This window comes from Dermochelys coriacea, chromosome 5 (genome assembly GCF_009764565.3).
Source record: "Dermochelys coriacea isolate rDerCor1 chromosome 5, rDerCor1.pri.v4, whole genome shotgun sequence".
Lineage (NCBI taxonomy): Eukaryota > Metazoa > Chordata > Testudines > Dermochelyidae > Dermochelys > Dermochelys coriacea.
Window position 1 is genome coordinate 81662917 of NC_050072.1, and position 25228 is coordinate 81688144.

General features: G+C 42.2%; 1 protein-coding gene across 5 annotated transcripts; it reads right to left on the minus strand.

The window, feature by feature from the left end:
* Positions 1-8597: 8597 nt before the first annotated feature.
* C5H5orf63 (chromosome 5 C5orf63 homolog) lies at positions 8598-24823 on the minus strand. 5 transcript variants are annotated; one of them, XM_038403267.2, is made up of 4 exons: positions 24565-24823; positions 13928-14049; positions 10131-10187; positions 8598-9097 (listed from the first exon to the last, which is right to left on the minus strand). In XM_038403267.2, the coding sequence occupies exons 2-4, from the start codon at positions 14039-14041 to the stop codon at positions 8918-8920; spliced, it is 351 nt and encodes a 116-aa protein (XP_038259195.1). In that variant the 5' UTR covers positions 14042-14049; positions 24565-24823; the 3' UTR covers positions 8598-8917. The 5 variants fall into 5 exon arrangements, with proteins under 5 accessions (XP_038259195.1, XP_043370646.1, XP_043370644.1 ...); XM_043514711.1 differs by having other exon boundaries at positions 24542-24744; XM_043514709.1 differs by lacking the exon at positions 24565-24823 and adding an exon at positions 24346-24539.
* Between the last annotated feature and the right edge of the window lie 405 nt (positions 24824-25228).

A 25228-nucleotide genomic window follows, 5' to 3' on the forward strand; every position in this document is an offset into this window, starting at 1 on the left:
TACTGTTGTATTTTTTTTAATAAAGATGTGTAGAAACTGTTGCTTTGTGAGAGTCAAGGAGACACTTAAGCCCCAATCCTCTAAACATTTACAGCTGGGGTTACCTTTACCCACATCTGTAGTCACATTGGGCTAAATTCACACAGGGTTTTAGGCCCATAAATCCCAGATTTAAGCATCTCTGGTATTCACAAAACTCCTGCTTAGCTGCTGCCAAACCCTGTAGGTAGTAAACTCACTAGATGCCTACGTTTTTGTAGCGAAGATTCCCTCTGTGCTTACATTTCTGCCTGTGGGTATGTGCATTACTGCCTTGCTCCAGACATCTAGACACCTGTCTCCAGCCTAATTTCCAGTGCAGTGCCTGAACAGGGGGAAGATAGGCATTGTGCTACCTAACTCACCTGTGAGGCCTGATCCGGTAGGTGTGCTCAAAGAAAACCTAATTCCACCAAAAAAACAGCCGGGGAGGGTAGAGAGCAGGTGCCCTAATAGTTAGGATTCTTACTGGAATGTGGGAGCCCTTGGTTGAAATCCTCCTCTACCTGATGAGGAGAAGGGATTTGAACAGGGATCTGTTACCTCTCAGATAAGTGCCCTAATCTCTGGGCTATGGGATATTCTGAGAGGTGGCTTCCTCAGTCTCTCCTATTGAGGCTGTTTTGCCTTGGATAAATAATTAAAAAGCCATTGGGCCAGTGAAAGAGAGAGATGCCTGAGGATGACTCTTTTGACTGATGGTTAGCATGCTCACCTGGGGTGTAGAAGGCCTGGAATCTAGTTGCATGGCTCCAGTGATTTAACATTTATTCAAAGTGGAACAGCTGCAACAGGAGAGACTGAGGGAGCCCTACCTCAGAATATCCCATAGCCCAGTGGTTAGAGCACTGACTTCAGAGGTTGCAGATGGCTATTTAAATCCCTTTTTCTCATCAGGTAGAGGCGGGACTTGAATAGGTGGTCTTCCACATTCCAGGTAAGCATGTTAACTACAGGGCTAAAAGTTAGAAATGAGGTGTTGGCAGCAGCAGTGCTCTACTGCCACCAGCCTCCAGGAGAGGGCTCGCAGCTTAGAATTCCAAGCAGAAATAAATGCCTCTCTCCAGCCTGGACTTCGGTGCTAACCTCTCTGAAAGGGGCCATCTCTCCTCACTATATCGCATTGCCTAGCTTAGGTGGGGTGCCACCTAGCATGCTGGCTGTTGTGAGGCCCATTCTTAGATATGTATTTCTCTCCATTCAAGGTATAGGAAGCCTGAGCACCTAACTCAGGTTTTGTGAATCCCTGTGATTTTCTAGGTGCCTAAGTCCCTTTGTGAATCTAACCACTGTCAATGTGGCCAGTCATATTCGTAAAGATAAATACCTGCATAAATGTTTGCAAGATTGGGGCCTAAGCTAGAACAGGATTTTGTTCCTCCATTTTAAATCAGAATTGAATAAAAAGCTCAAATATAGCCTGTGTCTTAATTCCCATTGCTTTTTTGGTTATGAGAGATTAAAGAAAAGGAAGAAAATCTCTATTTAGAAGTGTGGGAACTGAAAGGATAAACCAACTTCCAGAGAAAACGTCTATTTTTTTTACAGCATGTGAGGGGAGTGGGGAAGATAACTATTTACATTTTGCTCAGGCCTAGCGGCCACAGTTACAATTAGGGTCACATTGTGCAAGATCCAGCACAAACACAGAAAGGAGGCAATCCCTGCCTGCTAGGGTTTACAATCTAATGACACAAACAAAGGGTAGGGGATGGAGATGCAAACAAATGAGCATGATGAAAAATTGGTATATATTTGTTAGTTATAGGTATGGGAGGGGGAGGAAGGAGGGAGTTGTGGTTTGGGGTATTTTTTTTTTTGTTTGTTTTTCAACTAGGGTGTAACTGGCAAATAAGTTACTAGATATGTCCACTATGCCATTCTACAATACACATTGTCGAGGGATATCGGAGCAAATGCATTTTTGCCAACATCCTCTGGCAAAAAAAGTAGCCTTGCAAATTTGCATGAATTTTGCTTCAGCAGGAGCACATCTTCTAATTTTAAAGTTATTCTTTACAAAACATCATTGTGGATGATTGCATGCATTTGCTGGGAGCTTAGTATGTTTACAAGATGTCATACACTGTACATAAATCCAAAATAAATAATACAAGTTGCCATGCAATATTTCAAGTATTATTCCTTTTTCCTCTTTCATGGTGACAAGACCTAAGATCGAGGGAGAAGAGGCCCTTTTAGTGCTATCTCAAGCTAGACTGTCACTAATCAATTCCTCTGCCCCCTCCCCTTTCTCCCCCCACCCCCCAAAAAAAGAAAACCCAACAACAAACATGCAACAAGTCAAGACATTTAAAAATTCTATATCTGACACACATTCTGGCTGCACTGAAGTCAATGGGAGCTTTGTCACTGGGACTAGGATTTCACACGTGGTGTTCTTAGAACTGGTAATAACAGGGACACAGAAGATGACACTGAAATGTTTTTGTGGGAGGGCTATTTCTTAAAACGCACAACTAATTCTGTTTTCATATGCAGTTCTTTCCACTGTCCCCACAATGAGCCAGCATCAGGTTGGCATCAGAAGCTTGCTTAGGTTTCTCTTTAGCAAATCTGTAGTCAGCAGTTAAAACCTTGGACTCGGCAGGTCTGCAAAAGTGCAATGATGGTGCCTTGTAGCCTGTGATCTTAGAAGATAAGAACGGCCATACTGGGTCAGACCAAAGGTCCATCTAGCCCAGTATCCTGTCTACTGACAGTGGCCAATGCCGCGTGCCCCAGAGGGAAAGAACAGAACAGGTAATCATCAAGTGATCCATCCCCTGTCGCCCATTCCCAGCTTCTGGCAAACAGATGCTAGGGACACCATCCCTGCCCATCTTGGCTAACAGGTATTGATGGATCTATCCTTCATGAATTTATCTAGTTCTTTTTTGAACTCTCTGATAGTCTTGGCCTTCATAACATCCTCTCGCACAGCTTGACTGTGTATTGTATAAAAATATGCTTTCTTTTGTTTGTTTTAAACCTGCTGCCTATTAATGTCATTTGGTGACCCCGAGCTCTTGTGTTATGAGGAGTAAATAACACTTATTTACTTTCTCCACACCAGTCATGATTTTATAGACCTCTGTCATATCCCCCCATCCCCTTAGTCATCTTTTTTCCAAGATGAAAAGTCCCAGTCTTTCCCAATTTCTTCTCATATGGCAGCCTTTCCATACCACTAATTATTTTTGTTGGCCTTTTCTGAACCCTTTCCAATTCCAGTATATCTTTTTTGAGATGGGGTAACCACATCTGCACTCAGTATCCAAGATGTGGGCGTACCATGGATTTATATAGAGGCAATATGATATTTTCTGTCTTATGATCGATCCCTTTCTTAATGATTCCAAACATTCTGTTCGCTTTTTTGACTGTCACTGCACATTGAGTGGATGATTTCAGAGAACTATCCACAATGACTCCAAGATCTCCTTCTTGAGTAGTAACAGCTAATTTAGACCCCATCATTTTATATGTACAGTTGGGATTATGTTTTCCAATGTGCATTACTTTGCATTTATCAACATTGAATTTCACCTGCCATTTTGTTGCCCAGTCATCCAGTTTTGAGAGATCTTTTTGTAGCTCTTTGCACTCTGCCTGGGACTTAACTATCTTAAGTAGTTTTGTATCATCTGCAAATTTTGCCACCTCACTGTTTGTTTAAATCTTTTTCCAGATCATTTGTGAATAAGTTGAATAGGACTGGGCTCAGTAAAGACCTCTGGGGGGCATCACAATTTACCTCTCTCCATTCTGAAAACTGACCATTTATACCTACCCTTTGTTTCCTGTCTTTTAAGCAGTTATCAATCCATGAGAGCACCTTCCCTCTTATCCCATGACTGCTAACTTTGCTTAAGAGCCTTTGGTGAGGGACCTTGTCAAAGGCTTTCTGAAAATCTAAATACACTATATCCACTTGGCCACTGTCAGAAGACAGGATATTGGACTAGATGAACCTTTGGTCTGACCCAGTATGGCCGTTCTTATGTTCTAAGATCACAGGCTGCAACCATCATTGCACTTTTGCAGACCTGCCAAGTGGATCGCCCTTGCCACATGCTTGTTGACCCCTCAAAGAATTCTAGTAGATTGGTGAGGCAAGATTTCCCTTTACAAAAACCATGTTGACTCTTCCCCAACAAATTATGTTAATTTATGTGACTGACAATTTTGTTCTTTATTATAGTTTCAACCAGTTTGTCCGGCTGGAGTCAGGCTTACCAGCCTGTAATTGCCAGGGTCAGCTCTGGAGCCCTTTTTAAAAATTGGCATCACATTAGCTATCCCAGTCATTTGGTACAGAAGCTCATTTAAATGACAGGTTACAGACTACACAGTTAGTAGTCCTGCAATTTCACATTTGAGTTCCTTCAGAATTGTTGGGTGAATACCATCTGGTCCTGGTGACTTACTACTGTTTAGTTTATCAATCTGTTCCAAAACCTCCTCTAATAACACCTCAATCTGGTACAGTTCCTCAGATTTGTCACCTAAAAAGAATGACTCAGGTTTGGGAATCTCCCGCACATTTTCAGTTGTGAAGACCAATGCAAAGAATTCATTTAGTTTCTCCACCATGGCCTTATCATCCTTGATCTTGTAACAACCCTCAGCAACATCAGAGACATAGCTTTTCCCACAGTCTGATATGAGCTGACCGCCATTCGTTGTTGCTCAGTCACCTTGTCCTGCAGTGTTTCCTTTGGTGGAAAGTACTTTAATTCTGCTATTTCTCCTATGCCAGCCCCACATTGTGTAATTTGAAATGTACCTCAGTTTTCAGTATAGCCAGACAAGGGTAAAGAGGTTTTTTTCTTGGAGGAAAGATGAATAAGATTGGGACTTTTCAGCTTGGAAAAGAGACGACTAAGGGGGATATAATAGAGGTCTATACAATCATGACTAGTGTGGAGAAAGTAAATAAGTGTTGTTTACTCCTTTTCATAATACAAGAACTAGGGGTGGTCATCAAATGAAATTAATAGGCAGCAGGTTTAAAACAAATAAAAGGAGGTATTTCTTCACACAATGCACAGTCAACCTGTGGAATTCTGCCAGAGGATGTTGTGAAGGCCAAGACTATCACAGGGTTCAAAAAAGAACTAGATACATTCATGGAAGATAGGTCCATCAATAGCTATTACCCAGTTTGGGCAGGGATGCAAAACCATGCTCTGAAGTGTCCCTAACCTCTGTTTGCCAGAAGCTGGGAATGAGCGACAGGGGATTAATCACTTTGATTACCTGTTCTGTTAATTCCCTCTGATGCACCTGGCATTGGCCACTGTCAGAAGCCAGGATACTAGGTTAGATGGACCATTGGTCTGATGCAGTATGGCCATTCTTATGTTTGTTTCTCTGGTAAGAGACTGAGTCTTAGAGTGAGAATAGGGAAGAGTAGTAATGTTTTCTCAGGTAAATGTAGAGTGTTTAGCGTTATATCTCATACATCAAATAAAGTCTCTGAAAGGGGAGGTTTTTTCCAAGATAAAGGGATGAAAATACTCTGTTAGTCATCAGGGAAATCTCTCAAATCCAGGAGATCTGCGTGCTCCAATCCAAATTCCTTGCATCCCCAACACTCCCATTTAAGTCAACAGAAATTTAGTATGGGGAAAGCACAAGGAATGCAGAATCAGCTCTGATCCTGCCTAGGAGGCTGCGTTGGAGAGAGGCAACCTCTTATTACGCTAAATCAGGGATCAGCAACCTTTGGCACGTGGCCAGTCAGGGAAAGCCACTGGTGGGCCAGGACTGTTTATTTACCTGAAGTGTCCGCAGGTTCAGCCGATCACAGCTCCCACTGGCCGCAGTTTGCTGTTACAGGCCAATGGAGGCTGCAGGAAGTGGTGGGAAGCACATCCCTTGGCCCACGCCGCTTCCCACTGCCCCCATTAGCCTTCAATGGCAAGCTGCGGCCAGTGGGAGCTGCGAATAGCCAAACCTGCAGACGCTGCAGGTAAACAAACCATCCCGGCCCACCAGTGGATTTCCCTGAAGGGCTGCATGCCAAAGGTTGCCAATCCCTGGGCTAGATGGACCTCCTAAAATAAAATCAATCTGGTTGACCATTGTGAAGCCTCCATCTCCTCAGTACAAGTTAGCCCCAAGATAAGAATTTCATTTGTGATCCATGGAAATAATGCTATTATAAATCTTGTTAGCATTCACATTAAAATACGAAGTATTAGAAAAATACCATGTGTAGTTAACAATAAAACTCCCCACCCTCCATGTGAATGAATAAGGCACAGACAAGTCATCTTCTGACCTGATCAGAAAGGTTTACTTTTGGCTCCTGAGATTTCCCACACAGAAGATGTCATAATAAAAACAAGGGAAAATACTGCTATCTCAGGTATAGCTATGACTTGTTGACTATTCCAAGTTCTGTCTCTGACTAACCTTGTGATACAGGGCAAATCACATAACTTCTCTATGCCATCTGTAAAATAGGGGTAACAATGCTTTGCCTTTGTGAAATGCTTTGAAATCTACTGGTGAAATGCACTATACGGTTCTATTATTTTATCACAAAAAATTAGTCAGGAAAAACCCTGGCTCTGTGAAATTCTCCTATATTTTGGAAAGGAACCAATTAGCACTTGCATGCTGACATAGAGGCAATTCAGACCCATGTTTTAAAGGCTCCTTCTCAATATGCTTCTTTAAGGGGTAGCCTAAACTTTACAAAGTCTCCCCGGCCTTGCACAAATACAAATAAATTACTTCCCCTCTGAGCACACCCCGTTGGTGGTGGAATATGACTATGGATGGGGCAGACCTGTTTTTCAACATCCAGTGCAGGAAGGGTGCTTTGATACAATGGGTGTTGAAACCTGTTGTGGATTTGGTTGGGGTGTGTGTGTGTGTGTGTGAAGACACAATGCCTTTAATTTGGCCCTGGTGCAATCATTTACACCTGTGCAAAGTTCTGATGTGCTAATATTTTCCATATCCTTTGTACTTTGCACTTGTGTAAGTGGTCGTGCCATGGGCAAGATAGCTGAGAATCAAGGCCAAGGAAGTGGCAAAGTGGACCTAAGAATAAAAAGAGGAAGAAGTAGTTTATCAAAGGCCAGGGTGATAGGGTGTTATACAGATGCAACAGCTGGGTATACTCTCAGACTCATGAGGTAACAAGCCCTTCTGTTACCTTCTATGTCAAATGGCTAATCTAAGTTGTTGAGGGAGGATTTTCTAAAACAAGCCTATGCTATTGGGTTAAGTAGATATTTTTACTGTGGGTTTTTCTTGTTTTTGTCAATTTAATATAGTTTCAATTACATTCCTGCCTCTTTCATTAATGATGCCCACCTTTCTGCAGGACTCAGAGAGAGGGCACAGGTTTCTAAAGTTCTGTGACTCTGAAAACTAGTGTGAAATTCTGCAGTGAATGCTTGATCTTAATTTGGTAAGTCTATCTGGTGCTTAATGTGTGTGTCCTTGTTTGGAATTTTCTAAGGATTGAGAATGAGGAAGACCTACCTTTTGATAGACAGCCTTCTTGTTTAATTTCCTAATTCTGGAAGGTGCTCAGATACAACAGTGCTGAGAAGAACAGAAATGTAGTAATTACATTACTTTTTGTTTGGACAGATTGATTAAATAGACTGAAAAAAAATCACACTTTTCCAATACTATTTAGTTAGTACTATAGCCTGTTCAGCCTAAAGGACAACAATTAAGTTTCTCAATTCATCCTCCTCCTTAAATATATTTAAGGAGTTCCGTCTACCCACATTATTCTTTTCTGCCCTGTGATGCAAAAATGCACTAGTAGAAGCTGCCTCACCCCCTGCGATACAAGTACACTTGCCAGTCACTAAATTAAGATGCAGTGAAGTCACAGATGGGACTAAAATATCAGTTTTCTGTGTTCTATCAGAGAATATAAGGGCCAATCTACACTACCGAAAAGACCGTTAACCCTAAATCTAAGTACTGTTCCCATAATACAATTAGAAAATCATGTTTTCTGTGCCCCTTGGAAAATTAAGAAAAAGCCCTGGTATGATGTGGCCATACCTAATTGTGGCAGAGAACCACATGCTAGCATGTTTTCTTTTTAATAGTGTAACCTGAGCCTAAGGGAGAAGCTATTTTATCTCATGCCAGCAGATTTACAAGGAAATTCTTGGGGTGTTTTAATTCCAGAGAGTAAAGTGAAGGTGGTAGCTAGCACAGAGTGGCATGTTTGCAGTGTTAAATCTTGTTTCAAGGAAAAACTGGGCCCTCTTGGTTCAATGTAACTTTCACTTATACTTTTACTTGAGTACTAAAGAGCTCAAATCTCCCAGTTTAACATAAGCTCACATTTTAGGCTTAAGTGTAACATTCATACTGTTTAAAAAGAAAAAAACACTCAGTTTTTACAGGTGAATAACAACTAAATCTAGGTCTCTAATTCTATACAAGAGTATAAGTTTGATTTTTTTTTTTTTAATCTCCCTCCCCACTTAACCGCTCTCCTCTCTACTTCAAAATGAGCATTTGGGGATACACTGTGAAAGTCTTACAGAAGAAGCTTCATACAGACATAACTTAAACATTCCTTTATTGTCAGTGCAGGGTGTATTAATGATTTGAAAGTGCATTTCATTTTATCTGCTGCTGTGGAATAGCACTTATTCTCTCATTGAAAAACAAAACCATCTAGGATAGCAGATGAAGAGTTGATGAAGAAGTCAGATGGGCTTCATCATTACTACAAAATGGAATATAAATCAAATAACTAAAATTTTAATGTTAAATATGTACATTACATTCCAAAGAAAATACAGTTTGATAATGTACGCAACAATTTCAAACCATTTGTTCAAAATCCCTTCAATCCAGTGTCAGAATGGCTGCATTTCCTTCATTGGTTTTCATCATTTTGAAACTCTAGCTTCACAAGCTGGTTCTCAAATTTTTTAACATCTACCCAATGCTTCATTAGGAACTGCCCATTTAAATGAAAGACAGGTATGTCATACTTATATCTGTCATACCACACTGAGTTCTCTGGAAGGGTGATATCCACTTCCTGCAAAATAACCTTTGAAAGAAAAGAACTAAATGTTAAACATTTTTTAACATTGGACACTTTTTAATAAAAATAGCTGCTGTCTTTCATCAAATTTCAGATTTACTTTAACAAAATGGGTCAAATTTTCAGCAGGCCTCTATATTTGCCCTGGCATGGAAACGCAGATTTTGAAGGCAGAAAATGGAAGTAGTCACAAACTTTGCTTGTGTATTTCCAACCATCATCTGTTTAGCCCAGCATAGGTCCCTGGATTCCCAGTGAAGAATTGTACCACATATGATCTTGGTAATTTTCTTTCTGCAGGTGAGCCGACAGACATTTTCTGTATTGCTCATGGGTGCAGCATTTCTTTGTGTCTACTACTGCTTGCACCACTTGTTCCAAATTCAAGCAACTGGGGTTCAAAAACTGGTCAAAGCGCATTACAGGCAGTTGACAGAATATTAGTTGGGGAGGATGATGGGAAAGTACTTTCAAGTGACACAGGAAAAAGAATATTTGATGGACCTGCCTCACAGCAGTTTTGCTGCAAACTGCATTATAAACTTGAGATACATGTATATTATAGTCCAGTGGTTCTCAAACTTTTGTACTGGTGACCCCTTTCATAAAGCAAGCCTCTGAGTGCGACCCCACCCTTATAAATTAAAACACTTCTTTATATATTTAACACCATTAAATGCTGGATGCAAAGCAGGGCTTGAGGTGGAAGCTGACAGCTCATGACCCCCCCCATATAATAATCTTACAATCCCCTGAGGGGCCCCAGCCCCCAGTTTGAGAACCCGTTATAGTAGCAAAAGTTTTTTAAATAGCTGCAACATTGCATTCATTGGTTTAGTTTGCTAACGCTTACTTGAGCCACAGAGTCTGAAAATACTTTTGAATAATAAGTTTTATGGAAATTCGTGCTAAAACTTGAAGAGGTTGCCCATGAAAGACTAATGGATACAAATAAAATCAAGCAATTTTTCTTTTACAAAGAAAGGTCCCTGATTAACTATTCTTTCTCTATAATATACACAGTACTGTATTACATTACCCTGTTTTTATATGGCTCAAGCACTTCTTTTGCTTCATCACATAGAGGGCACGGGTTCTAAAGGAAAATATGCAGATCATCTTAAAATAATCAATAAAACATGCAGACTATTTTGTTAACGTACCTAGAAACAAGTTACATGCTATCATTATTCCAAATGCTGGTTCTCTCCTCATTGCCACATCATTTTCAAAATCAGCACAGCATAGATTGCAAGTTTAAAAATTCTTTTTTATATAAGTAAAAAAGAAAATCTCCCTTTTTATCGGTCAACACCTCTAAGATTTTTGACTCTACCTTTTATTTGTGACCACAATAAAAATATTTTTGAAATGGTGCAAGTTCTAAAAGCTGAAACAGCTGCATGATTCTGAGGCAAGTTATAGGATAGTTATAGGGTTGACTTCTACAGTCACTTCCCCAATGTATATCTGGAAAACTTTATGGACTTCCCTGGAGTCACTCCAGATACACATCAGTGTATGTTGTTTGGCATATAGTAATTTAACACAAAATATAGTGAGGAAAAACATGATGGTTCTGTCTCTTTGCCGTTAAGTACTGTTCAGAGATGGAAAATGTCTATTGCTTTCCTCCCTCCCCAAAGCTTTATTAGGGTATGCCTACACAGTAAAAGGTGTGCAGAGGCTAGTCTACCAGAGCTAGATTGAATTCAGCTTGTGTGAGTAACAGCAGTGAAGACAATGCAGTATAGGTTTCAGAGCAGGTAATACAAGCACAGCACAGACCCTACCTAGATACACACTTGGCTCACTTGCCTATGCTGTGCTCTCTTCACTGCTGTTACCCATGCTAGCTGGAGTAAAGCTAGCTTGGGTAGGTAGACTAGACTGTGAAGACACACCCTTAATGTTTGAAACCCTATGCAAGGTGCTAAAGGACAAGAAGTTTGGCGTGCAGCTGCTGCTGTTTGTAACTCGTGGAAGAGCTGGCCATGGTGAATCAGCTGACCAAATGTGTTATTGAGAAGGGCTGACAGAATTTTGTTGCATTTAATCTGTTGTAACAGACTAGACTCTTTAAACTACGGGATGCTCAACTCTTCATGGGTTATCACTGAAAGAAAGATTGCTAAGGTAGTGGAGCTGGTAAAATGAGCTGGTAGGGGCAGAAAGGCAGACAGAAACACCATTTCTCCTTACTAAGGGCTTGTCTAAGCATGCAGTTTGCACCATTAGAATTTGAAGTGGTTTAAGACCTGACTTAGTTAAAACAGTGCAATTTTAGTGCTTGGATACTCCTCTATCAGTGTAGGTATACATTTATAGGCACAACTTAAACCAGGTTTAAACTGGCAGAGTCCTGTGGCACCTTATAGACTAACAGATGTATTGGAGCATAAGCTTTCATGGGTGAATCAGGTTTAAACTGATTGTCCACATGCAAACTTGCACCAGTTTAAATGCAGAATCACACCTTTAAGTTAACTCAGGAAACTGTGTATTTAGACCAGGCTGTTATAAGTTTGAATTCACACTTTCAGTTATTTTGATGCAAGTCTGTGTGGGGACACTTATTTTGGATTAAGAGTTCAATTATTTTGATTGAACTACAGTTAAATAAACCAAGCCTTGTACTGAAATAAGTAAAGGTTTGGATCTAAAACTATCTAGCTATTTCATTTCCAACCTCTGTGTGTGGACAAGTGCTAACAACAAAGCAAGTCATGGCACTTTACTCCTTTAATAAAGCCAGCATTGAGTTCCAATGGGAACTATGCCCAGAAATAATTCTGACTAGCCAAGAGTCTCTGCAAACAGACTTTAAACTGCTTTAATGGGACATTCAGCAGCTTGTATATATGTTCATGTCTTTCTGAAAGTACTCAATTGCCCTGGCTGCAAACAGAATTTGAATTTAATACAGAAGAGGCTGAAAGGAGAGGTTTTTATTTATACAATTCATTCTCACTTATGCTAAGCCTCATTCATACTTACTCCTGTCCTTACTTTAAAAAAAAAAAAAAAAACGAAACCACAAGCCTGGGGTGAATGGGGATAAACAGAAATCGCAGACTGTTCTATTAAAAGCAGCCTGCAGTTTAGTGAGAGCTTGTTTTGCAAATGCCAGTGATAAGATATGTTCTGTGAGACGTGAAAAGTACTCTACCTTAAGCACGTATTTAACAAAAGAGGCCAGTTTAGAAAACTGTTTCAACTTTGGTATCATAAATTTGGTCACAGAATTTCAAATTGCTAATCAGTATGTATGCACAATAATCATTCAAAAGAGCATTTTCTAATTCTTAATTTCTAAAATTAATGCCAGTACTACCTACATTATTGCCCTTTGGAGTATGAAAAAGAACCGTGTTGGATCAGATGGCAGAGACAGTGATAGGACTTTAAAGTATGTTTCCTCATGTAACACACATTCCACTGATAAGAAACAAGTGCAGACTTTTTTTTTTCTAAAAAGTCCGTACCTTTGTAAAATAATTAACTTTTTTCCAGGTTGGGCAGGAAAAAAAACAAACATTACTCAATGATGATGGAGCCTCTCCAGTCTCATCTTCTCTCAGCAAATTCACACTTTCTTCATTTTATTTAAAATTCACAGCAGTTTACACTTACATAGAAACTTTCATCTTAGAGCATTTTGCAATCTGTATACATGCACCAGTATCAGACTTCTGAGTCCTCTCAGGACCTATATGTAAATCCGTGGTAGAGATCATCCTCGAATCGAAGGATTGCCAGTCAAAATCAATAAATAATATGCTACAAAAACATTGTACAGAAGGTAAAACTTTAGCTAAAGGCACCAAATGAAACTCCTCTTCCTATGAAAAGTGAACTAACACTAATACTTTTGCAAAGAACACAGGATCTCAGTTAAGGTTCTACACTGAAAAGTGACTCTATACAAATAGCCCCCATTCCTACTTAACTGATAGGACTCTGAATGCACCCAGAATCATATCTGTTCAATCTACAGACAAAAACTACTCATTACTTTTTATTCCTGTTAGCACTGCAGAGCCACCAAAGCAGAGGGAATGGATTGGATTTTATTTCTCCAGGTGCATCATGGATAGAACTAATGTTAAACCTTTTCAGGCCCCCTGACACGGATTTTGCATAGGTGTCATTGAGGGCCTAATTGGCCTTCAGCACTTCTGTTAAGATAATAATATATGATAAATAAAGAACTCACCTTACCTTCCAATCCCAGGTGAAGCCACTTATGGTCTACTCTACACAGTAGCTAGGAGGGTGCTTCCCAGTATGGGCAGGCACTTGTGCTAGCTCTATTTGAGTGAATGTGCTAAAGATAGCAGTGTGGCCGTGACTGCACCGGCAGTAGCTTGGGCCACCAATCCAAATACGTATGTGGGAGTTGGGCACGATTGTACTTGGGTGGCTAGCCCAAGCAGCCTTCCTTGTCACCATGGTCCAACTGTAATTTTAGCAAGCTAGCTTGAGCAGAGCCAGCATGCCAGTCTGCCTATGCTGGGAAGCGCCCTCCCGCTGATATGTAGACATAGTCTTAAATAAAAGAACTTTTAACTTGTAAATTGGGTCCACTAGCTAAGAAGTCACTGAGACACAATAATCCTACAACTCCCTCTTGCCACTTCTATAGAGTCACAGAGTAGAACCAAACTATGAGTCTCGCCCAAACGATGCCCACACAGTAAGCTGTATGGAACTAAATCTCTCTACCTCTAAAAGATGAAGGGCTGAGCCTTTCCGTCTGGGATCTATTTGAACCTACAGTTCCTGGAAGGCTAATATTTAGGCCTTCCTATCTAGCTTTACAAACTAATTTTTTACCTTGGTGAACAAAGTTAACACTGGTATATTTGTAGTGGCTGCACATAGTCGTTTCCATAGTGGCCTAGAAGAATATTTTGCTAGCTGCTTTGCTGTACTCTGAAACCAAAGCATCTTTTATCCTGTTAAAACAAAAAACAAAAATTACATGCCTGGTACAGTTTAATTTTTCACTAAGCTATAGCTCAGAAAATCCAATAATAAGGCAGAAGTGGTGGTTCCATGGGAGTTCTGAAATACAAACTCAAGCAAATCATTTTCACAACACTTCTGTGTTCACAGCCTCCACATATTAATCTTAAAAAAAAAAAAAAATTTACAATGCAGCAGCCATATTATCAATTTAATGTAATCCAAGAAGCTCTATTTAAAATTTAGATTTCATTTTCTTGCTGCAGTGCCTTTGCTAAATTCTCTTGCACAAATGCTGACATAAATACATTACGTTTCAACTAGACGTATGCCAGTAAGAATTACACAATACTAACAGAATGCAAAGTGCTGTGCTTTGAACCACTGTAATCTTGCTGATTTGCCTGACACAAAATATTCTACTTACTCAAAATTATTCCATTAAACTAGTTCTGTATCTAATCAGAATGTTAAAATAATGCTTCCTGAGGCAAGTTTAAAAAAAAAAAATCCAAACAAGCTGCAGACAAGATTTAACTTTAAGGGCGTACAAATTGTCTTGTTCTTTCTGCAGGAGCAAACTAATTGATGAAAGATGTTGATGGGTTTAGGGTCTGTGGTTTTGGTTTGGTTTTGTTTTTTTTAAGTGAAGTTAGTGCAGGTGCAGTATGCCATGCTGGATACTGAAAACTTTCACCCATACAAGAGCATGAATAGCAATACTGCTTTCTCCATTATTTCTCCATAATAGCCTACCAATGAGTCTTAACCTTGGCTTCTAAGGATCACCTGTAGGATTGAGAGACTTCTTTATTCTCCATGTCTATTTATTCTTTGGCCTCTGTGTTCCGATTGTCAGCAAAAATGTCAATTCTGATGGTGGTTATTGTGGATATCTATTCATTAGAAACTGCACTAGGACCACCCACCCATTTTACATAGAGTTAAATCCTACTGTTCTTGGACAAAATTTACATTGGCTTTTGCTAACTATAGATAACTTTATATTTCATTTGAATGTATTTGAAAGCTGTGGTAAGTGTGGGGCACAACATAGAGCAAAAGGAATAATCAGCTGTGTATGAAAAACATATCCCAAGAACCCTATTAAATAGAACTGCGTTGAAGTGTACCCTAAACTTTGAGCGTTAATACTGTAAAGTAGGGCTCAGTCAATGCGTTAGATAGGCAAGTTAAGAAAAACACAAAGTCCAGCTTCTTAAAGCTAAAGGAGCAGTTATTTCAAAAGAAGAAAAGACTTTACAGAGAGGTAATTTGGCCAACAGACCCTCCCATCACGGAAGAACAGCGAATCTGAACTTTATATTAACTTAGTTAATTTCCTTCCTAAATGAAAAACCATACCAATAGTGACACATCATCCTGACTGCACTGTCTAGGACTTTTGTCTTTCTTTGGGAGGCAAGGTAAAAACAATTTGCTATGCTCCGAGGACAGTCTTAAGCAGAACATGCGCCACAGATGAGAGTTATATTTGCTAAAAAAGGGAAGTTATGTCTAATGTGCTAAATCACAACCTTGCAAAAGTGGTTAATCTATAATTCGATGGCCTACTTTCAGATGCTGGAAAAGAATTTGGACATGTCACAAACATGCAAAAGAAAGAGTCTGAGATGAAATACATTGTAATTCACAGGCTGTTGTGATTGTATTCCACTACTTCTTCTGGATGGAATCAGCTGGTTAACTGTGTCTCATATGCTCTATACTGCTAACAGACATTCTCCTGTAATTCAATAGGTAGGGTCTTCTGGAGCAGGAGAATCTGAGTTGTATCCTTGTTTTTACCACAAAGTTCCAGGTGACCATGATACACAACACAGTGCCATTAGTGTTGGCTAGAAGTCCTTAGGCAGTATGATGGGGTGTTCACTCTATGACCTACACCAGCACCAAAAGGAAGCCGAGAAAGGGCCAAGTAGCATGATAAGTCCCTCATGTGTGGGCTAGGCTGAAGAAGTAACCCCTGATTGGAGAAAGAAGCTCAGCTGTCCAGGTATGGGCTGGGCAAGTGTAAAGTCAGGAAGCTGGCAACACAAAAGGTTACAGCAAGGTGGCCACCCTCTGTGTACTAGAGGGGAAAGGAGGGAAACCAGGGAAAGAGTAGGAACCTGACTCTGAGAGAAGGGTAGATCCAGGAGAGAGAGGAATGAAGAGGAAAACAAAGGCACTAGAATCTTTGTAGAAAGGCGGGGAAGGTAAAGCCAAAATTGGATTCCTGTACCCCTTCTTCCCTAACTCCTGCATTCCCTCCTCTGCCCCCAGGTAGTTGGTCTGCTACCTCCAGTGGTGGCACATAGCTCCCTGGGAACCAGCTGTGCCACTCCTCTTCCTTCTGTCCTTCCCACCAGCTGCCATCCAGCACCTATAGCAGAGGTAGGCAAACTAAGGCCCGTGGGCCACATCTGGCTTGTGGGACGGTCCTGCCTGGCCCCTGAGCTCCTGGCTGGGGAGGCTAACCTCCAGTCCCTCCCCTGCTGTCCCCCCCTCTGTTGCTGCTGCGCAGGTAGCTCAGCTTGCACCCGCCCAACTTCCAGGCTTTCCAATAAGCTAGTCCTGCTGCTCTGAGCTGCATGGTAAGGGGGGGGAGGGTTGGATAAGGGATAGGAGGTCCCAAAAGGCAGTCAGGGGGCAATTGGATGGGGCAGAGGTTGGGGGGGGCGGTCAGGAGACATGGAACAGGGGTTTGGACAGGGGGTCCTGGGGGCGGGACAGGGAGCAGGGAGGGTTGGGTGGGGTTTTGGGGGGGCAGTTAGGAGACAAAGAGTGGGGGAGGGTTGGATGGGGGTGGGGATCCTGGGGGGGCTGTCAAGGGGCAGGGGTGTGGATAGGGGTCAGGGTAGTCAGGGAGCAGATGGGAGGGTGGGGTCCTGGGGCGCAGTTAGGGGCAGTGGCCCTAGGAGAGGGTGGTCGGGGACAAGGAGCCGGGGGGGGGGTTGGATGGGTCGGAGGTTCTAAGGAGGGCAGTCAGGGGGCAGGAAGCGGGAGGGGTGGATAAGGGGCAGGGGCCAGGCTGTTTGCAATGGCACAGCCTTCCCTACCCGGCCCTCCATACCATTTTGCAGCCCTGATGTGGCCCTCTGGCCAAAAAGTTTGCCCACCCCTGACTTATAGCATTGTGATCAGCTCCCCTGCTGCAAAGCGCAACCCCTACTAGAGCTACTCCATGCTTTCCCAAGCCTTGCAGTTTCGAGGGGCAATGCCTTTTTGCTTCCCCAAACTAGGCCCATCTTAAAAAGTGGGGGGCATGGTCTCCTGACCTGCCTGATTCTGGCACTGGTGGAAGAAAACCTATGGGAGGCAGAGTAGGGAGCAGCAAGGTTGAAGACCAAGCAGACCTTGGCTGCACGTGGTAGGGTCCCTGGGCTGGAACCTGGAGTAGTGAGTGGGCCTGGGTTCCCTTATCAGCCACTGAGTGAGTACCCCATGATAGGCAGCCACAAACTTGTTCTCTTGAGCCATGTGGCAATCTGTTTGTACAGGGTTTTACATAACTGAAGAGGTGAGCTTGAAAGATTAGCAATGTGCAAATCTGATTGACAATAACTGGCCTCAGCAGTCCTACTTAGGAATTTTTATGTCCACAATAGCACTGAAAGTCTACCCAAAACTGGATATGTTTGGAATGATAAAATGCAGCATGTGGACCTACTTGCATCCAAGATAAAAATGTCAAATTAAATAGTTTGTATTAATTTTAAAACTTGGCAAAATACTTCTGCTACCAACCAAGCAGCCAAGTTTGTCATTAAAAATATTTAAAAGTCTGTTTTTTCTTAAGTGAAACCAAGAAAACAGTATTTTCTGAGTTCAAGAATAGGTCTTCATTGACCAGAATTATTACTGATGCTAATGAATTACTACACTGCCAATTCCTCAAGTCTATGAGTTGTGGTTTCCATAACATCCAATGCCCAAGTAGTAATGTTAATGTATGTGCAATACAAATATGATGTATGAGCTTAAATGTCATTACTTATTAATAGATGCTAGACACAGCCACAAATGCTAAGGAAATTCAACATTTACATTGCAAATCAAACTTGCATCCCACATGCCTTCCGTGGAATTTACAGCCTTATAGCCTAAAGAAGACCAGGAGCCCTGGCCTCTGGTTTATTTGCTTATGAGGTGTGAGATATTGGGGGCCCTACTCAGCAGTTATACTTGTATAAATTGGAAGTAACTCCATTAAAGTCAATGATCCCAATTGTGGGCTGTGTTCCACCCATTCTATGCTGCTGTACTGCCACACAGCACCTCTAAAACACCTATATGGGGTTGAGGGAAGATGTCATCAGATAGTATAGAGCTGCCACAGTACAGAGGACTCCTGAAGTCCCTGGTTGCCAAAGTAGTCCCTTGGGGAAGCTAATGCAGGTTAGAATAGCTGCCCCAACCTGTGCTAGGGAACTGGCCCAGCAGAGAGCAACCACAGCTTCTGAAGAACAGTTGAGAATCTGGCCCAACGGAGGCTCTCTGTGTTGGCTTCTGAGTTCATTCTCCTTCTGGTGGGAAAAAAACCACGGTTTTGGATAAAACCAAGTAATAACTTATTGAATGTGCTGAAGTATAGATGGGGATGTAAAGTCTAGTTCCTGTCAGCAGCAAACTACTAAAAGGTAAATACCCCAGAGTGTAACATCAATCATTGGGCCACATATATTCTCACCAATTCATACAAGAATACAGGTAACTCTTGGGCAGATCTAGACTACTGTTTAAGTCAACCTAATTTACATCACACAGGGGTGTGAAACCCCCTCCCCCCCAAGCGATGCAAGTTTTGCACTGTCCACACTGGTGCTATGTCGGCAGGCGACGCTTGTGTCTTCACCAGACATGCTACAGCAGCATCAGTGCAGCTGCGCTGATATAGTACCGTTGTGCACGCTTGCCCTGAATAGTATCTGGATTCCAAGCAGCTCACTAAGCCTGGTCTGCACCATTGGTAGGTAGAATGCACTGGTTCCACTAATATGCAGAGTGCAAAAGTCCAATCTGTATCAATCCTTCCCCTACCTCAGTTTACAAGAGGCAAAGGAAAATGTTGTGCAGATGCCCCACATATTACAGTCAACATGGGAAAAATCTGTAGCGTGCGATTTTTTTTGTGTGGGCGTTTTTTTCAATACAGTAATTCTGAGAGCACTTTCTGACATTTAAAGATCCTTCTCAGGATCAGCAATAGGTAAACAAGAAGCAAAGGAGCTTGCTAATGCCAAAATCCCTTTTATTCCATACTGTAAAGAGATGTTTGTAACTTGATGTTTGGAAGATAAACTTGGCCACTACTGCATTCCAGAAAGACAAATTGGACGAATCTATAAATAGAGTCTCCTCCAGCAAATAAATCCTAGTTTTCAGCATAAACTGTGACACTGAAACTAACTTTAACTAGTTAATTAGCTGTTCATAAAGCTAAAGAAAAGATGCGTATGTCTGACTTTTTTCAACTTAGTATTTTTAATAATGACATTTTCTTCAATGATCTCAACTTCAAGATGCTGATGTACTCTACCTCCATGGCTCTGAATGTATGGGACCCATAATTATGAATATATTTGGATCTGACTAGGTCCACTTTTTCATGATTCTCTGTGCATAACCAAGTGCGCAGTTCCAGTTGCAGGTGCATGTGCATTTGCAGTGTTTGTGAATACTGTGTGCACATGTAATGATTCAAATTTAAGACAGAGGATCCCAAGACACATTTGACAGAGCAACTGTGATTCCCTGGACAAATCACAAGTACCTTTATGCAAGGGACTGCACTGGTAACCTGTCAGGATCGCGTAAGTTATGTTAAATTTGAATAAAAGAGCCGATTGCAGCTGCTCTAATCTAGATGTCTAATATGGATGCATGGCCAAAGAGAAGAACCGTGGAAGTAGATAGTCTGTTTCTGCTTCTCTTTATTGCACACTAGCATGGCTGTTAGCTCAGTTCAGAAATCCATGGGCCACAGACCAAACACTATTGCAGCTTTGTGTGTTTGTGACTGATCTGGAAAACTCGGAACTAAACAATTACTGTTACAGAAGCTATTGTATAATAGTTACATACTATTCTCCATTTGATCTTTGGCCTGTAAATCTAGATCCACACGCTGAATATGGTAAAAAGAACAGAAGCAGGAAAGAAGGCTCTATCTAAGCAGTGAAGAAAACATGCTGTCATTGACTGTAAGAAAACAGACTGATGGCTCAGCTGGGTGCTGTATTAGAATAGCCTTTCCTCTGGAGTTCCTCATTCAAACCTAGCTCTGGTCACAAATGAACATGAATTTGCTAAAAGAAAAGGAGTACTTGTGGCACCTTAGAGACTAACGAATTTATTAGAGCATAAGCTTTCGTGAGCTACAGCTCACTTCATCGGATCCGATGAAGTGAGCTGTAGCTCACGAAAGCTTATGCTCTAATAAATTTGTTAGTCTCTAAGGTGCCACAAGTACTCCTTTTCTTTTAGCGAATACAGACTAACACGGCTGCTACTCTGAAACCCATGAATTTGCTGTTAATCTGGTCCCTTTTACTCGTTGTTTAACTTGGCAGATGCTGGTATGAAGGATGGTCCCCCACGCAGAGACAAAGGGCAGTGCTGGGATGAGGAAACCCAGTGCCCAACAGTTGCTGTAAATGGGGAGACTGGTGGGATCCTCATAGGGTGCTGAGGGACCTTACTTGGGGACTCTATCATTTGTATGGTGTCTCAAATTTGAAGCTGCTGCTTCTCTCTCTCTCTCTCCTTTTGGCCCACAACAAAGTCACTCTTGGGAAGGGAAGGGGGAACTTCTTCTATACTCCCTTCCTCATCCCCAATTCTAGATGCTTCCCCCATGGTTTCTATTCCATTTGCATTAGCCTCCTCCAGCCGCATCACTGTTTTCCTTTTTTCTAGCCCCATTTTTGGGAATCTCCTTTTCTCATTTTTGGGGAATCTTCCTTTCTGAATCTCTCTGTCCAGCTAAGTAAAAATTTACACAATTTGGTCCATTTTACTCCTACCCAATTTATCATGAACAGCACCAGCGAAACTTATCAGACTTAACAGGTTCACTTTGCTGATGCCCCTGCTCATGAAAGGAACTTGCCAACTGACCATTTGTGAGTACATATTTAAAGTCTTGCCAGTGACCCATTATTTGATCCCCAAATGATGTAATGACTGGTAGTCTTAGCTCAAGACATGCATGGTACTGGATTAGCAGGGGTACTCCATGTTAGGCTTGGTAGAGTACTCTTTCCTTTTCAGACAGAAAGTTAATAAATAGTAGGGGTGGAGTATTTTTCCTGGAATTCTAAACAAGTTAAAAGATCCTAAACATACTGCAGTTCATAAAGTCTTGAAGTACTATTTTTTCCAAGAGCACACAGCACACTTAAAAAAAAGTCTTGAGGGAAGAACCAATTTTTCATGTTAGAATTCATTCATTATAAGCATATTCTGTATTTATTTGAATGAATACCATTTTAATATTCATTTCAATGGGGGAATGTTATAAAATCTCTGCACACTGTTATAGAAAATGTTCTGAAAATAAATTATCAGCACCATCTCCCATATCCCATCCCTTCCCTCCCTTAATTATAATACTTTAAGAAAATGCTACAGTCCTACAGCACTCCATCCCAGATGAGATTAAAGATATCATTTCATGGTAATGCACAGGGACCTACGTTTAGTTGCAGACAATGGAATTACACCCCTAAAATATATTGATCAACATTCTTGACTTTGACCAAATATATATTCCAAATTCAAAGCATACTCACATACAGTATATCACTGTAATAGCTGTGAAACACAGATGTCTTTCTGAAAGACATGCAATCTTGTATATAATGGCTAGTTAAAGTAGGATTTATGAGTTTAAAAGCACATTTTAAATGTCTTCATTTGAGCTATCAAAGAAAACTTTAGAGTGAAGTGATCCATTCTACAAGGGGGGGGGAAGATTCTTAAAGAATTTTCTTTCCCATTGTCCTCCTTTCTTTCTGAAGATATTTTCTGAATTCTCAATATCCTCTACAGATTGGAAGTCAGATTTTATTAGAAAAGTTTCTCAATGTTAATAATAACTTGTCTAGCAAATAATCTACATAGGTTTGAGGCTTTTGCTTTCCTTTTAACAGAAAGCATATGTTAAATATATAGACATGCCAAAATACCTACTTTGCCACTTACAAATGACATTTACGCTACCTCTTGCTTATTCTGATTATCCATTCCTATCACTTTGATTGCAATAAGTAGAGGATAAAGTTATCTAAGACCACTAAAGAGTATAAAAAAAAGCATATATAATGCACAGAAAGTCCTAGATTTTCAGTGACCACTTCTGAACAATACAAATGAGTTTGTCGTGGGTTTTATTTTCAGGGACAAATTTTGATAAATTATCCAAGTTCTGCACAGAACTGCAAGTCCACTTCTGTATGCAACTCCCCCAAATGCACACTGAACAATGAACTGCCAAACATCTGTCTGCACGCACAAATTGCTTGAATGTGTGCAAAATCATACAACACACATCTTTGTGCCCATCAGTGGGCCTCTACTTCTTAAAATACTTTGCCTCCAGTGTCAGTCTTGCCTGAGCTCTGTCTTTTTTTATTTCATTCAAAATTGTGATCTTCCTGTTGATCAAATGGCTCTTTCCCATGGCCAGTGATAGAGTTATTTGACCATAGCTGCTGATAATCAGAAATCAATTAAAGGCAGAAATTGTAGTATTGGGTAATCTAAAATATAATAATAATAATCTAAAATATAAATTATTTGTTTTTTGTGGATTTGATCCCATTGACTAGTGAAGGTACTTTATATGCTTACATACAGAATATGTGCAGTAACTATCTTATTAGCAAAACCAGAAAGGTAGTGGTTTTATAATGAATGACAAGGTATAAGAAGTGTGCTGGAAAAGGCTAAGTGTATTTGGAAAATCTACATTATCAAAAGTGGTATTGTATAAAATATTTATTTAACATTATTTGCAACACTAAGATGCATATTGTAGCATGCTACAAGATCATTTACTGATACGCTGATACTGATATGCATCATTTACTGATACATCCTTAAATGAGGTCAAAACAAGTATTGGGTTATAGAAAATGAATGCTGTTCTACTCTGAAAAGCAAGTTTACCCGACAAACAAGTTGCTTGTGTGCATGTAGTTATATCTGCTTATGTCGTTGGTAAAAATAAGGGCCAAGATTTCCCATTCAGGGCACAGTGGTAAAAATGTATGCTGCTGGTATATGCTAGCGCTCACCTCATGGCTGTCACTGGTGGAGCTGCACCAGTGCTAGACAACGGTTGGGAGGATTTCTGATCATTTCTGAATGTTTCTTCCTCCCACTCTAAACTCTCCTTCAGTGTCTCCCCTCCATTCGCTATACAGCAGGGTGGGCAAACTTTTTGGCCTGAGGGCCACATCGGCGTTCCAAAACTGTATGGAGGGCTAGGTAAGGAAGGCTGTGCCTCCCCAAATAGCCTGGCCCCCTCCCGGAAACCCCCGCTCTACCCAACCCCCCCTGCTCCCTGACTGCCCCAACCCCTATCCACACCCTTGCCCCCCAGGACTATCCAACCCCTCTTTTCACCATCCCCTGATCCCCCCCCCAAACCTCTGCCCCATCCAACCGCCCCCGTCCCCTGACTGCCCCCCGGTTTTCCCTGCCCCTTATCCAACCCCCCCTTGCCATGCTGCTCAGAGCAGCATGTCCGACAGCCGCCCCGCCCGGAATTTCCCCAGCCGTCTGTCCCTATGCAGCTCTTGGCTGCTGTCTTGTACTTAGACTGTAAGCTCCTTGGGGCAGGGACCCTCTTTTGTTCTCTTTCATACAGTACCTACCGCTAGGGTCTCGGTTCAAGACTGGGGCTCCTAGGTGCAATAAGCCAAGCGACTCCGACTAATAAATTCTTAGTGGAAACATGGTGGAGATGTGTCAAGTCATGGGGAGCCTATGAAATCAACGGCGGAAGGACAAAGCGTCTCCCGAGGGCCACTTCTGATTTATTACTTATCGCTTTGGGGCACTTAATTGAAATCAGGCCTGTTGACTGGGGGGGGGAGAAGGCTGCACAACTGCACCCACGTGCTGGTCCCCGAGTGTGGGGTGAGTTTGCTCTGAAAAAACCCCTCCCGGCCTTGTGCGGAGCCATGTGGCAAATGCTCTTTTGCACTCGTATTCGCTCCGCCCTGGAGCGTCCCAGCGGCGCCGAGCACGTCTGAAGGGCCTCGGCTCGCTCTCCCCTGCGCGGCCCAGGCTCGGGGCTATTCCACCGCCTCTTACAGCGACGCCTCCGCGGCGTGCCCTGGTGCCCAGCGCCAGCGGCCCGCTAGCTCCAGGAGGAAAGCGGGCGCCGCGCACTCCCGCTGCGCTGTGGCTTGAACCCGGGGCCGCCTCAACACAACCCAGCGCCTGGCCCCAGCGGAGCTGCGAACCCGCCGCTCCTGCGCCGCGCTACTCACGCGGCTACCGCTGCCCGGGGACGGAGCCTCCCGCTCGGGCGCCGCCGCGCGGCGCGGCCCGGCCCGGCCCGGCCCTCCCCGCTCCAACAGCAGCGGCTGCTCCGCCCCAGCCGCTCCCCGGGGCCCAGGAACCGACCGGCAGCAACTTCCTGACGCTGCTGCTTGGCCTTGCTCCCGCGCCCCCGGCCGGCGGGACACAGCCTCGCGCTGTGCCCGGGAGTTGACACTCGCGTCTCCAGGCTCGCCCCGCCTCCTGCCCTGCGTCGAGTTGTTGCTCCTTAAAGAAGTTCTTTGCTCCGCTTTGTTTTCCTGCCCGGGGAGGGCTCCGGTCCGCTAATAAAATAAACAAAGAAACTGTAACCTTCACCCTGCGTGGATTATCTGAAAGCCACCCCTAAAGGTTTCCCCAAAGAGTGCAGTGGCTGGGTCTGTTCTTTAAAAATAACGGTTGGACCATTTTAGATTTTTCTAAAGCGGTTTTGTTAAAGTGTTGGCAAGGCTGTATGCAAGTGCCAAGGACTGTTATTAAACTAATATTTCCACTTTGCTGTCAACATTTAGTTCCCAGTCCTGCAAACTGATGTTAGTGGGAGTAGAGGGTGAAAGCCAGGGGCCTTGTTAAAGGTGAAGCTGGTAGTGATATGATAGATTGTCTTGTCCAATA